The sequence below is a fragment of the Molossus molossus genome, unplaced genomic scaffold, assembly GCF_014108415.1.
Source record: "Molossus molossus isolate mMolMol1 unplaced genomic scaffold, mMolMol1.p scaffold_m16_p_7, whole genome shotgun sequence".
NCBI classification, from domain to species: Eukaryota; Metazoa; Chordata; class Mammalia; order Chiroptera; family Molossidae; genus Molossus; species Molossus molossus.
The window spans coordinates 7,857,321-7,873,313 of NW_023425401.1; the positions used below are offsets into that span (position 1 = coordinate 7,857,321).

The 15,993-nt window shown below is 42.3% G+C and overlaps 1 protein-coding gene across 1 annotated transcript in view; it reads left to right on the forward strand.

The window, feature by feature from the left end:
- TBX20 (T-box transcription factor 20) overlaps window positions 1-15,993 on the forward strand; it is a 42,601-nt gene that overhangs the window by 11,528 nt on the left and 15,080 nt on the right. Inside the window, exons 5-6 of the mRNA XM_036247268.1 lie at window positions 428-586; window positions 9,709-9,785. Coding sequence (XP_036103161.1) covers window positions 428-586; window positions 9,709-9,785 — 236 coding nt within the window. The remainder of the gene's footprint in view (window positions 1-427; window positions 587-9,708; window positions 9,786-15,993) is intronic.

The window sequence follows — 15,993 nt, forward strand, 5'->3', positions numbered from 1 at the left end:
AGATTCAGTATTCTAACCCAGGTCTGTCTAACAACACACCACCTTTCTAAATTGTTTAATCCCCCCATGAATAACAGTCTACCCCCCTAGCATATATTATTTCTCACTTAAGAAAATGTAGACATACATCCTTTGCTCTAACCAGACTGACACACAATTTAAAGACTTGCTTTAAAAATAAATAAACTTATTTTCCAGGTGACTTTCTCCCTGTCATCTTAGAAAAGACACTTGACACGACCTGTATTACCTGCAGGGGTCTGGGTGGAATGTGATTTACTAGGACGAGCCTGTGAGAATGATTTAAGGACAAACAGGGTAGCTTCTGCTCCAGAAATTGTAGACTTTATGGCTCTCTCTTTGCCTCACTGTAGTTTGGCCTGTTTAGCATTATAAATACATAAAATTCCCCATTTCTTTGTTGTAGATCATTTTGAACTCAATGCATAAGTACCAGCCACGGGTACACATCATTAAGAAGAAAGACCACACGGCCTCGTTGCTCAACCTTAAGTCTGAAGAATTCCGGACGTTCATCTTCCCGGAGACGGTGTTCACGGCGGTCACCGCCTATCAGAATCAACTGGTAAGCGCACTGGTCACAGTTCATCTCCTGAGTGAGAAAAGGATGTAGGAGGCCCTTTCATTTTCGTGGAGAGAACAACTCTCCCAGTACTTAAAATAGACGTTCTCTTTGGAGACAGCTCTTGTGTACCAGCCCCAGGACCTCTGTGTGTGTTGAGTGACCGTGCTCAAGGTTATGAAGGTCCATATTGTGCCATCTTTTCTAGAATCTTTCTACACCTGGTGAGGTTGCTCACTGCCCACTGCCTGACCCAATCCTGCCCCTTTGCCTTCTCGAATTTTCTTCTTAAGAAATTACCAGCTTCCTTTTCTTCTTCCTGATAGAGCCTTATAATGTACATAACCATACACTCATTGATTGCTACATACAATAGAAGTTTGATTTCTCTGCTAAATGAGCACACGCATTCTAGCCAACTGCCCCAAACTACTGATACTTTATGAGGCTTCCTCAGCTGTAATTTATGGTACAACAATTATAGTAGAATGATTTTAAATGTCTCTTTAGATAATAAACTGTAGTATGTAAGCAGTGTGTATTTAATTAACCTCAAGATATTTAATTTATAATATTGAGTTGTATATTTCCTATGCTCTGTTGGACATCGCATGTAAAATTTGTATACTTTTTTTCATCCATACGGGTTAGTTCAATTTGATAAATATTTATCAAAGTCTTAGTAAGGACTGGGTGCTGTTAGATACTTCCCCATGTATCTTCGACTCTCATGGTGAGCGTGACCTTGAAGACGGGATAACAGTCCCTCTGGTGAGGGACCTAAGGCTGAGAGAGGACAAGGAACTTGTCACCGGCAGGAAGGACCCGGGTAGGATTCCTTCTAATATGCTTCAGGACAAGGAACCCACATGGTCAGTTTCCTCTCTAGGTCTCCCGAGCTTGCTTCCATTTGATTAGTTATGGGTCGCCAGGGCTAGTCCCTCCTGTCTTGTGATGTTTTGGGTTCTGAGTGAATCACTGTTCGGTTCTGTGTGGCTCGGGTGGGCTGGCCGATCCGAGGAGACAGGGGGTCGGGTCTCTCAGGAAGAGCAGCGAGATGAGGCTGAAAGCCCAGGCAGCCCCACGCAGATGGGACGCGGGAGCCCAGAGCAGAGTGTGGGCAGAGGGCCGAGTGGGGCGTGTCTCTGCGAGGTGTCAGCACCCGCGATTCCTGGATGATTGGAGGAGGTTTCACTTTGCCTCAGTGGCTGTCGTTTTCCTTACCTGCAGTTGGGGCTAAGAACTGCCCGGACCATCTTAGGGAATCCCCGTGAGGACACATGGAAACACGCCTTTGGAAACTGTAGGCACTCTGTAAATAAGGCCTGTGGTTATTACTGGACTGTCTCTGGAATGTCCAAAGAGGGACTGTCATCATTTGCATTTTAAAATGTTAGTGACATTTTTAGTGAGATCAATGGGTGACAAATGCTATCATAATAATGATCTGAATGTATAAAAGCAAAATAGCCCTGGCCGGTTTGGCTCAGCGGTTAGAGCGTCGGCCTGCGGTCCGGAGAGACCCGGGTTCAGTTCCCTCTAAGGGCACGTACCTCAGTTGCAGTTTGTCCCTGGCCCTGGTTGGTCGTGAGGGTGGCAGCCACTCGATGTGTCCCTTTCACGTCGATGTTTATCTCTCTCTCTCTTTCTTCCTCTCTCTCCCTCCTGCTCTATCTGAACAAAAAAATGCAAAAATGTCCTCAGGTGAGGATAAAAAATAAATAAATAAAAGCAAAATAAAGGAAGTCTCCCAGTACAGCGTCTTAGATCGAGTTTAACAAGTGAAGGAGCGATCCCCAATAAATGTCGGCAGGACCTCTCAAACCACGGTTCGTGGGACTAGGAGGTTATTCTCTACGTACTTATAATAATAGCTAATATTTGGGTACAAGTAAATGTGCAAGGCACCATTTAAGGCTCATTGCTTTATTTAATCTTCACAAGGATTTTATGTGATAAGGACAACAGTATTTTTATGTTACTGTCATAGCTGGGAAAACAGAGGCACAGAGAGAATTAGCTCATCCAAGGGGACCTTCCTGCACCCACCCCAACTTGCATCCAGGTGTTAGGTTCAAGAGATCAGTGTCCTTAACCTCGAGCTTTAGGTACCTGGTGTCCTCATGTCCTGTGACCCTGATGGACTCCGAGACATCCTTTTAAGAGGATTTCATCTCTTTATGTTCATTTTTTTCCCTTTATAACATGTTCTCACTGCTTACCTGCCATGTAATGAGATGGCAGTCGTCTTAGACTGGTGGTCAGAATGCCTCCCAGCACTGGCTGCATCTATGAGTAGCCATGTGTTCTAACGACGTTATGTCATTTAATTCTGTTCTTTCCCCCTCAGCTTTTTATTTAGAAAATGTTCAAATATGTAAAATAAACAGATGGTAAAATGAACCCCATGTACTCCACCCAGATTCAAAAATTTACATTTTGCAACTTAACGTCCTCTACCCCATTTCTGCCTCTGTATGTATCCATGCTTCCTGTTCCTTTAATCATTTGATACTAAGTTACATGCATCATACTTTACCTGTAAATACTTCTACAAGTACATGCTGACAATAAGAATATTATCTTTGGCCCTGGCCGGTTTGGTTCAGTGGTTAGAGTGTCGGCCTGCGGTCCAGAGAGACCCGGGTTCGGTTCCCGCTAAGGGCACGTACCTCGGTTGCAGTTTGTCCCCGGCCCTGGTTGGTCGTGCGGGTGGCGGCCACTCGATGTGTCCCTTTCACGTCGAAGTTTCTCTCTCTCTTTCCCTCCCACTCTATCTGAACAAAAAATGGAAAAAAAATGTCCTCAGGTGAGGATAAAAAAGAATATTATTTTTGTAACCACAGTATCTTTATCACAGCTAAGGAAACTACTAAGAATTATTCCTTAATATCATCTAAAATTTAGTTAATATGAAAAATTTCAGGATGGACCAACGAATGTCTTTTGTCACCCTTCCCACCTCTGAACTAGGATCCAACGCAAGTTCATGGTTCGGATTTATTAATTTAAAACATTTCTCTACATTTTCTCTCAGTATCTCATTCAGTTCCGACACTAATCCCCTAAAGAAGGCCCCCTTGCCCTGGCCGGTTCGGCTCAGCGGTTAAAGCGTCGGCCTGCGGTCTTGAGAGACCCGGGTTCGGTTCCTGCTAAGGGCATGTACCTCGGTTGCAGTTTGTCCCCGGCCCTGGTTGGTCGTGCGGGTGGCAGCCACTCGATGTGTCCCTTTCACATCAATGTTTCTCTCTCTCTCTCTCTCCCTCCTGCTCTATCTGAACAAAGAATGAAAAAGTGTCCTCGGGTGAGGATAAAAAAAAAAAAAAAAAAAAAAAAAAGAAGGCCCCCTTGAGCCTTGTATTATAGACAAAGGGACAGGTTCAGAGCAGTTAATACACCTGCCCAGGGTCACAAGGCTGGGTCTTCATTCCTCCTTTTTGGTGGCATCCTGCTAGATTGTAGGGCCATGGAGGTTACGACTGACACGTCAAGGTTTGGAAACCGAGTTTGAAAATGTTGCCAAATTAAAATAGTTTACTATAGGCATCTACTTTTAAGACCCTGATTCCTAGCACAATGCCATATGTATATGTGTGTGTGTGTGTGTGTGTGTGTATAAATATATGTAACATATATATATAACAATATATAATATATATATTTTTTAATTCAAGTAACAGTCAAAGATTTGATTTGGTTTTCAAGCAAGTTTTGAAATGATTTATAAATCTCATAAGACCAATCAAAATTCATGTTTAATAAACACACATGGGGTGAATAAATCATTTTGGGGGCTAGTATTTTCTTTAGTCCTATGCAGCCTTCTAAAGTTATCCTTGATTCTTTCTAGGCCTCCCTATATCTGCTTTTTAAAAAATTATTATATCATGTTTGTGTACTGGATTTCCTATAGCAAACATGTAATAAAATACATATATAGGGAATAAATTAAGTATGTACTAAGGATAGTAGAAATATTAGAATTTTTCTCTGCACAAAAAAGAAGAGAGAGAAAGAATATTTAAAAGTTCACATTTAGGATCACCTTCATATCTCTTAAACTTTACATAAAACTGTTCTTTGTATATCTAGTAAAAGCCTGATCAGAATTTTCCAATAGAATTTGTGAAAAATCTTCTCATTTACTGTGGCTGGTAGTTTTATTTATAAGTAATGAAAATGGGACTTTTTAAAATTATTTTTCCCCCTGGTTTTGGCGAGGAAATGATCGCATTTGTCTACTTTATTAGATAAAAGCTAAATACATTATACTTTCAACAAACTATTTTATAATTTAAGATTTAAAGGTCATACATTGTTTTTCGGCAGGCAGGCCCCGGCTGTAGAGTTGAAGTGTAGGTCAGGCTTCATTTTTAAATGCCTTTGGACAGATCTGCTCCTGATAATTGGAGAAATGGTCTCTGAGGGCCTATTTCACCTTGCGGCTGGGAACCCCAGCTGTATTCAGTGATGTCACGTGGAATGCCAAACGCTGCACAGGTCCCCTTCCCTTTCGCACAGCTGACTGTCAAAGACCTGCCTCCAGTCACGCATGCATTTATCTATAAATAAAGGAGATGCTGGGAGAGTAAGTTTTTTTTTTTTTTTTTTGGTTAGAACATAATAATTACATGTATTATGTTATTAAGATAATACATGGGGGGAAAAGGGTATGTTTTGGCCTGTATTAGTTAGTGATTTGTATATATGTGCATATACACTTAACTACAGGATTCCTTCCACACAAAGTGCAGTCCTTACTTGCTAATGCTGCTCCCTCACCCAATGAAGACATTGCTGCTTCTAAAATTTGGTTTTGAGTTATAAGCCATGCCTGTGGTTTGGCTGATCAAGACTACATGTTATAGTGGTTGGCTGTTTTTGGATCCTTACCTTTGATGTAGGTGATGCTGTTCTACGCTGTTACGAGCTGCAGGGATTTCATATTAGGGACCAACAAAATGATGTCCAACTCAACCACTGTCTATAACTCAGGTCCCTCATCAGTTCTCAAATTTGTAACTTCTTTAGTTGCCCCAAATTTCATAAGGGGATGTAAAACTCTGTCTTCAGAGATGAATTTCTATATAACTACTGTTTTTGATTTAAATATCCATGCACTAAAACCCATGCCTGACCTTTAGAAATGCATGATTACCTGGAATGTTAAAATTTTGCTATCTGAAAATTATTTTATCTTAAGATAGAAAACCGAATAAAACACTTTAAAAATGTGAACTGAGGAATAGTTTCATTTAGTCTATCACTGGTAAAAAGATGAACTGCTATTTCTGACTGCTTTCTCTGGTAGCAAAGTTCAACAAATATTTCTGGGTGATTATTGTTGACACCCCAGTAGATTCAGAGTCTGGTGATAACACAGTGAGCACAAAGGGCTCACAAAGAACTTGAACCCATGGTCCCTGTGTTGCTAATCAATACTTCATAAAACCTGTTCGAGTTGTAGTGTTAATCCAGGGCCCCCACACTATTTAAGTAATAAGAGCTTCATTCAGCTTTCCCCCCTAACTTCCAAAAGCAGTTGTTTTCCCTGGAATGAGATAAAATGGTCCATAGAGAAAGTAAGTACCCAATTATTGTCTTGCAATTAAATCATTGCCGTAACCAGGTGGAAAGTCTAGGTATTCCTTTCACCTTGTCCTATTCGCTAAACTTTCCTACAGCTTGAAATGATCTCAACATGTAAAGAAAAAAAGTTACCACTGACATCCTGGGCTTATGAAGGAGGGATTTATGAGAATGAGGGAAAACTCCAAAGAAATCTGGAAACTGGGGTTGAATTTAATTCACTTGCTCATCCAGAGTTAAGGCAGTAAGGTGTGGTGACACGCCAGTTGAACACACATGTTGAGAGCATCACACTCTGAGCCAACGGTCTTTATCTTTTGGAAATATGAAGAGCAGCAAATACAATTTTCAAAATTCTTTTCAGGGACAAAGTGGGTCAAAAGTCCTTCTTCAGTTATGATAATGGATAGATAATACTGCCTATCCTTTTAGTTAGTAAATACTCAAAGCCTACTATGGTCCATATTTTAGAGGGATGGCAGAAAAGGACTTCTTTTCAAGTCCTTAGCTTTTCTTTATCGTGTTCTGTATTGCTTTTGGGTGTGCAGCTCCGTGGTTAGACGATCATATACTTTACATAGCGTTCCCCTCGATATTTCCAGTACCCCAACTGGCACCATGCGTACTTATCACAGTAGTATTGACTATATTCCCTGTGCTGACCTTACTTCTCTGTGACTGTTTGTATCTGCCAATTTGTGCTTCTTAGTCCCTTCCCCTCTCTCACCCAGTGCCCCAACCACCAATCTGCTCTCTGTATCTAGGAGTCTGTTTCAGTTTCGTTTGTTTGTTTATTTTGTTCCTTACAGTCCACTCGCAAGTGAAATCACATGCTATTTGTCTTTCTGTGACTGCCAAGTCCTTAGTTTGTCCAGCAGATATAGTATCTGCCATTGTCTCCAGAAAGTTTTATTCGTTGCTCAATCCGTTTACTTTTTAACTTTATAAATGAGCTGGTAGTGATCGCACAGCCTCGGTGTGAAATGCCCACCTGACCTCGGCTCGCCCTGAGCATCTCAAACGCGGCGGTGGCTGTCACGCCACGCTCTTTACCAGCACCTCAGTCACCTCCGTGCTCAGCGCTGCGGCCCGCTGTCCGCTCCGTGGCCTTCTAAGCTCTGTTAGAGCAGGGACCGTGTGTTTGTTCCATCCAACGTTTCGCATAGTTCATGATACGTAATCAATCTCTGTTAACTATTTGTTGATGAATTGTTGTGAAGACAGTTGTATGAACTATAAAGTACTTTAGAAATATAAAGTGTTTTAATATAATTATCCAGTAGAAAGAGACGCAACTCCTGTCTTGGAATTTAAAATCTTGGTGGCATCATATAATCTTCGAACCTACTGATTGCTTGGGCTTTAGAAGATGTTTATACACTTATTTCAGACAAATACAAATTTTCTGCCTCTTCCTGAAAATGCACTTTCCAAAGTGAATCCTGCTCTGAAGGAACGGCTCAGACTTCACCCTCTCGGACCCGTGGCCGGGTGTGCAAGGCATTCCTACCACCCCCTGGTGGCCACCCCGGAGGCGACCGCCGGCTTCTGTGTGCTTCTTCGCACGCGTCCTCCAAGGGCTGCTGCTGTCCGCCAGGAATGATTGCTTACTTGTCTAGCTTATTTCCTTCCCTGTTTTCCAATTTCCATGAGCTAAGCTGAAAGGAAATTAGCAAAAAAAAAACGTTTTTCTGCTCTAGAGTGAATGTGCGTGGGCTAAACATGAGCTTTTCTCTGGCATTGGCAGGTGCCCTTAAAATGACTACCAAAGACTCAGCTGGTAACTTCCAGCGGTAACGACAGAATGCGGGCCCTCTGGTCCGGGGAGTGGGCGGATTTCTGCGCTAAGCGAGGGAAGTACCTTCTTAGCAGCTTGTACACTGGTAGCTCACATTAAGAAAACAAAATAGACCCTGAGACATAGAAAGGAGTCTGGTTCAGACTGACAAACCTCAGAGGAGGGCAAGTTGGGGGAGGAATGAGATAAACCAAAGAACTCATGTGCATGTACATGTAACCAATGGACATAGACAGTAATCCTTGTGGGGTCGGAGTTGGGGGGCGGGATAGGAAGGAGGGTGTCTGTGGGGAGAAGGAGAAACATCTGTAATAAAAATAAATAAATTAATTAAAAAAATAAAAATAAATAAAATAAGATTGCCACATTTAAAAAAATTGAAAAGGAAAAAAAAAATGCCTTTCTTTTGTAATAATAAAACCATTTCTTCAGGTGTTAATGGCTTACGGTGAACCGTAGATACACTCTGATCAGGGGCAAAGTTGCTTCCACCAGCCCAGCGTCTTTCAATCAGTGTTTCCTTTCTTTACTTACTCACTTTTGCTTCCTAACCTGATGTCTTACGTTTTGGAGATGCAGTGCGTACGATTGAATAGCCCTTTTCACATTCATATTAATACTGCGGGAATTAGGCCTAGCCCAGCATAGACACTGAATACTTCACACCTTTCTTATTTGCTTATTAGCAACTCAGCTCTTATTAGCAAATAATTTTTCCCCGTGTAAACATAGAGTCTGTGCATAACATTGCAGGGGTGGGCAGCAAAAGACGTTCTCATGTGAGTCTAATCCAGTAAGATGGGAGGGGGTCCTGGTGAGGAACGTCCAGCCCGAGGGCCGTATAAGGCCTGAGAAATCAATACCGGCTACCATCACATGCTCCACCGAATTAGCCTGACCAAATACAGCAGGCTCATTTTTAAGTTGATAATTTTGTGTGGCCTGTGAATGATGTTATAAATATCTGAATGGCCCTTGGCAGAAAAAGGCTCCCCATCCGTGTAGCATGTATTTACATCATGTATCTCAATATAGAAGCTATTATTGGCCATTTAATCTTTTTATCCATTAAGGTATATATATGTGCCCATGGTATTAACAACTGATGTTGCCAAATGAGCATGAGGCAATGTTCTTGTTTTTATTCCCCACCGATGCTGGCCCTCTAGACAGCTCCCCACTCCCCAGGGGCCGTGGTCTGCCAGGACTCGGAAATCCTTCCCACTGCAGCCGCACTGTTCGGGACAGGCCCCGTCCCTAACTGACCATCCACTGCCCTCTGGCCTGTTCTCAAACATCTTCTCATCCCAACTCATCCCTCCCTCCCATGAACTCTCCAGCAATTTCAACTTTCTCAGGGTACTGAAAGACACTAGACCTTCTTGAGGTGCCTTGATGAAAAATGAACAAACTCTTTTTTTTTTTATCCTCACCCGAGGATATTTTCGCATTTATCTTCAGATAGAGCGGGAGGGAGAGAGGGAGGAAGAGAGAGAGAGAAACATCAATGTGAGAGAGACACACCGAGTGGCTACCACCCACACGACCCCGGGGGCCAGGGACAAACTGCAACCGAGGTACGTGCCCCCAACGGGAACCGAACCTGGGACTCTGGTTCGTGGGCCAACACTCTAACCGCTGAGCCAAACCATCCAAGGCTGAGCGAAAGCTTTGTTGCTGGTTTTATTTCCCAGACCTCGGAAATGATATTGTTGTGTTACCCATTCTTCCCTTCCAGATAACCAAGCTGAAAATAGACAGCAACCCTTTTGCCAAAGGATTTCGGGACTCCTCCAGGCTCACTGACATCGAGAGGTAATGAGAATTTTCTGTTTACTTTCTTTGTCCAGATAAGATAAAGAGAAGAGCGAGTTTGTAAGAACACACTCCTTTCAACGCCAAAGAACCCTAACCTCATTGTATACAATCTCCAGTCTCTGCCCCTTCCTCCCAGTCACGAGTGTGTACACATGCAAGTGCTCCGACTTAGACAGCTGCTGCGGCCGCGTCTGTTCTGTGCCCAGCTTCAGAGCGAAGTGTTTCTTTGGTTGGGACAGTCATTGCTCTGTAGAAATAGGCTTTGCTGCAAAGGCTCAGTGCTCTTGGTGATGTTCAGCTCCACGTCTCGAGTGGCAATCTGCAGGGATATGGCACCCTTGATAACCTTTGTCTCTGAACTGGGTGTATTTGCAACAAGAAGAATACAAGGGTCGTTTGGAATTTTGAAAAAAAGAGGTCATTTAATTCAAGGCACATATTTTACCCAGAGCTTAGACTGCTTCTATTTCATAGGAGAGATGTCAGATCTCAGGACCTTGAAGAAGACAAGTGACAATCATGTGCCTCAAGCTCACCCCACTTTTAACCTAATTCAAATGGTTCCCACAGTGTGAGACCATCTGTGTGATTAGTGATGACGATATTGAGCTCCATGGTTTGCCCAACAGAGATGTCAAAACATGTGTTTTTCAGAGAGAAAAACATTTTAACCTGATTTTCTATATTTCTTACACATACTTTGTAACTTTCTGTACTTATTATTATTAGGTTAAAACTTTTAAGTTCCACTCTATTAAAAAATTTCAGTTGTGTAATAGTATGACTAACTAATTACCATGCTCTACATTAGATCCTCAGACACTATTCATCTCCTGCATTTAGGGGCCCGAAGTCTTTAGTGACAGGCGGGGCACCCTGGCACCAGCCCTCTGTTTTATCTCATCTCCGAATCTTGGTGTGGTTTTCTCTGCCACCCTCTTGGGTACCCGCCATGTGGTCTCCCACCCGCTGCACTTCCTCCCCAGCTGTCAGGGCGACCAGACTAAGGGGCGATTGCGTGTTTAGCAACACCTGTCCGGTCTCTCCTGGCCTTCCCAGGCGCCGAGAACAGGGAGGGCTCTCCGTTTGGGAGCCCAGGTTTGGAGGTTGGAGGGGAGGCGGAGAAGACAAGAGACTGCAAGTTGGGCAGCAGCTGCGGGATCTGCGTAGGAGAAAGATCCGTCAGTGGGAGAGCTTGCGGACGGTGGGTGTGAGGGCAGAGAAAGGCCTGGGGCCGTGGTTGAAGATCCACAGTGGAAACAGGACGGGCATTGGCGGCCCTCCTTTCGTTGGGATGTGGGCGGGCAGACAGGCCTTGGGACCCGGCTCTGCAGACGTGGCAACGACCGAGTCCGTGACCAGGCTGCTCTGGGAGGCGGGACCTTCTGCATCTATTTCTGGGGTGCCGGGGGGACCGTGCAGACTGGGATTGTGCAGGTGGCACTGTAATCAGTGAACCATCCTCACTGGTAGTCAGGTGTCAAGCAAGAATGAGTGGCTCCGCCCTGGCTGTTTTGCTCAGCGGTTAGAGTGTCTGCCTGCGGTCCGGAGAGTCCTGGGTTCGGATCCCGCTAAGGGCACGTACCTCAGTTGCAGTTTGTCCCCGGCCCTGGTTGGGTTGTGCGGGTGGCAGCCACTCGATGTGTCCCTTTCACGTCGATGTTTCTCTCTCTCCCTCCCACTCTATCTGAATAACAAAAAAAGTGAAATAATGTCCTCAGGTGAGGATTTAAAAAAAAACAAAAACAGAATGAGTGGCTGGGCGGGGGTGGTGGTGATGTGTTTTCATAGTGTACGTGGCATCTTCTGTCTCAGATCAAGGGCGGACGTGGTGCACTGGGAGACAAAGTTTTGGGTTAGAGTCCCCCTCTGCCTTTGACTGGCTGAGGCCTCCTGGAGAAGTCACGTAACCTCTGCGTCTGTTGTCCTCGTCTAGAAAATAGAGAAAATAACCCTGTCCGCTTCGCAGGTTTATTTTGAGAGCCAGGGAAGATGACATTTATGAAAGCAGCTTATAAATGTGGGTTCCTCATCTTATTAGATGAGCATGGTTTTTGACTTCTAATATCTTCATAAGCTACTCCTGGAGAAAGAAGAGGCCCTTGGCTGCACGTGTTCGTGAGATAGGAGTGCCCAGACAGACAGACAGACTTGATGCGTAGGACACACTCCCACTTCAGGGACACTCACACACGATCTGGTCTCAACGGCCCGGGGCCAAGAGAGCGTCTTGTGTGACTGAGCCAGGAATGTGCAAGACGACCCAAGTAGTGTGAAACTGGCCAAGGTTTTGGATTTCATTTCCAGGTATTTAAGTCTGAATTTTCCCTAAACAGCCTTTGGGGATGGGACAAATCAGATCAATTGATCTTTAGAGACCTAAAGGAATTAAATTAGTCTGGAGTCAGTTACTGAACTAAACCATCTCGTAATTGAATTGCTCCTTGTAACTGATTGAAAACAGCCCTGTCCGCAACAATACAGGGAACTTTTGTTTGGAAGGGATCTGAGAGAAAAACACACTTTTTTATGACATGATGACAGAATTGGCACTTTTCTAACCTAATTGGACGTGATGTTATAAATATGTGACCTCTGTGATTTCCAGTTTCCTGTTCCAGATTTACAACTGCTGTGGGACACCCAAACAGAAATGCCTTTAAGGTGGTTTGCTTTGTCCTCCAGACTCATCCTTCTGAGTTTTAATCCCTCCACAAGTGCCCAAGCCTTCGGGATGCTCTGAAAGGCATATCGTTTTCTCGCTCTTATCAGATGGGGTTTCATTCAGATACAAATGTCTCACGTACTTCACCCGGAGCCTTATTTTTCGGAGACAGACCTCCCTCGTTTGTAAAAGGAGGTCTGCCTTGTTCGCCAAAGTAGAAAGTATTCTCATTCAGTGCTTTGCACATAGACCTGCAGTGGACTGCTAGGAAGCAAACCAGGAGCCCAAAGAGATTTCTTTTCTATTTCACTTTTAATTTAAATTTATTTTTCTTCATATTTTTTGAATAGTTTACATTTTCTATAATGAATGCCTATTTCTTTTTTAAACCGAAAGATAAAGGATGCCAAAATAGATGTCACATGTGGCATAAAACACATTAATATTTCAGTACACTTTTACCTTATCCTCTAAAGCCAAATAAGAATTTCTTTAATGTCATGTTCAATTTTATATTTTTATTTTTTTAGATTTAATTTATCATTATTTATGAAAGGATTACAGATGTTTCTCCCCCACACTGATTCCCTTCTCCCCACTCATCCTCCCTCCCCCACCTTCACCACACTGTTGTCTTTGTCCATTGGTTATACATATAGGCATATTTGGTTTCTCTCTTCCTGGCCCCCCAACCCCTACCTTCCCCCTGAGGTTTGTCAGTCTCTTCCCTACTTCCATGTCACTGTCTGGCTTGTTTCGCTTAGCATAATACTCTCCAGGTCCCTCCAGGTCGTATCAAAGGGTAAGAGATCTCTTTTTCTTATAGCTGCATAGTACTCCACTGTGTATATGGACCACAGATTTTTTATCCACTCATCTATTGATGGACACTTGGGCTGTTTCCAGATCTTAGCTATTGTAAATAGTGCTGCTATGAACATGGGGGTGCATATATTCTTCCTGATTGGTGTTCCAGGCTTCTTAGGGTATATTCCTAGAAGTGGGATCACTGGGTCAAATGGCAGTTCAATTTTTAATTTTTTGAGGAAACATCATATTGTTTTCCATAGTGGCTGCTCCAGTCTGCATTCCCACCAGCAGTGTACTAGAGTCCCCTTTCTCCACACCCTCGCCAACACTTGTTTGATGACTTGATGGCGGCCATTCTGACAGGTGTGAGGTGATACCTCATAGTCATTTTACCAAAGATATTTTTTAATATGATCTAATTTTAAGTTATTTTAGTTTAAGGAAGTATCTGATGATATCATAAAATAAATAACCTATTGACAGTCAGTCTGTTGGCATTTTTTTTCTTTTTTGGGGGGGGAGTGATAAAGGATAGTTTGTACAGTAAGAAAGGCATGGTGCTTCTTCACAGAAAAGAAAAAAAACAAGCAGGGTTTTTAAATGTTTTCTTAAAGATTAAGTCTCTTTTGTTGGCCTTTAAAAAAAATAGAGTTCATGCTTATTGCACAGAAATACTGACAAGTAAGAAAAAGAGCATAAAACAGTAACCAAGTCCCTTTCACTCAGATGACCACTGGCAAAAACTTACACGTTCTCCCAGATACGTTCCTCTGCGGCACAGGTGAACATTTACTTCCTTTAAAGTTTGCCACACATACCCTTAAATCAGTGTCAACAGAGGATATTTCCCCCTTGATTTTTAGATAGAATGCAAGGGAGGGAGGAAGGGGGAGAGGGAGAGGGAGAGGAACACGGAGAGGGCGAGGGAGAGGGAGAGAGAGAGAGAAACATCAATTGGTTGCCTCCTACACAACCCCAACTGGGGCGGAGGATGGAATCTGCCACCCACGTGTATGAGCCCTTGACAGAGAATTGAACCCGAGACCCTTCGGTCTACGGGCAGGTGGTCTAGCCACACCAGCAAGGGCTGTAGTACACTTTTTAATAGCTGCTAATCTTCCATTGTGTACAGTAATTTATTTGACCAGTCCTGTGTTATGTGTTTCCCCACTTTACATTAAAACAGTGCCAGGAGGGAAATGTTCATCTTTATACATATTCTTCATTATTACCACAGGATAAATACTCACAAATAAAAATGCTGGGTCAAAGGACATACATTTAAAAAATCATAATGTTAATTTTTTATAATACATCATCTGTAAATTGTATTGTAATGCTATTTCTAATGGTTTAAATTTTGGGTAAAACCTAGATGTTCACTAATAGGAGAATGGTTTAATAAATGTTTATAGTTATACAATGGAATTCTTAAAAACCATGGTAAAATATGAAAACGTAAAGCTTATCATTTTAACCATTCTTAAGTTTACCATGTTAACCACTCTTAAGTGTACAAATTAGTGGCCCTCAATACATTCACACTGTTGTGTGCCCATCACCATTATCTGTTTTTAGAATGTTTCCATCATCGCAAATAGAAAATCTACACCCGTGACGCCGACATTTCTCGTTCCTCCAGCCCTCAGTAATGTCTCCCCTGCTTTGTCTCTGAATTTGCCTGGTGCAGGGACCGCATGTCAGTGGAGAAGATGTACACGTTTGTAAGGCTTTTCATACATGTTGCCAAGTTCCCCAAAGAAGGATCGTCCATGTCACGGCCTCGTGCCTGTGCCCTTGCACCTCAAACATGATCGTCGCCACTTTATCTCTGCCACTTCGATAGGTGGAAATTTGTATTTTCTTTAGTAAATTGGCTTATTATGTCCTTAGCTCATGTTTTTCTTTTGGATGATTCATCTTCTTTGATCTATAAAAGCTAGTTATGTATTAATATTTTTGTTCATCTATGTTGGAATCATTTTATCTGTTTAAAATTAGCTTGCTATTTGTTTTTGACAAACAGAATATTTTACCACCAAATCTGTTGTTCTCTTTTTCTATGATTTCTATCTTAAAAAGACGTTCCCTACTCCAAAATTATATAAATATTCAACTACAGATTTTTTATCACTTTACTGCTTTCTAGTTTTTTCACTTAACTATTTACATCATGCAGTACTTTTTAATGTAAGATATAAAAATACATGTCACTGTATATGTTAATAAGTGGTCCCAATACCATATATTTACTACATATTCCTTTCCCACTAATTTATAATTCCTTCTTTATCATATACTAAATTCTTGCCTATAGTAATTTCTTCAGTCTCTTTATTGGCCTGCCAGAATTGTATTGTTGTAATTTTTATAAATTGATAAAGTATGTACATATTTGATGACACTTAGATATCTGCTATAGCAAACTCAGAACCTTTTAACTTGTCATTTTCAAACTTTCTTGACATTTAGGCTTCCAGTCTTTGAAATCATTTTGCCATTTCTGCTCGAAAAATATTACTAGAATTTTGATTGGCCTTATTTTGAATTTATACAATAATCTGTGGGAGGAAATTGATATCATCACAGTATTGAAACTTCCTTCTAGAAATAGGTCATATATTTGTCCTTTTACTGAAATGTCTTCCTGTGTTCCCTAGAAGTTTTGGTATATTCAAGTGTGTAAGTCCTGCACGTGTTTTCTCAGGCACATAGCTAGGTCTTTTAGAG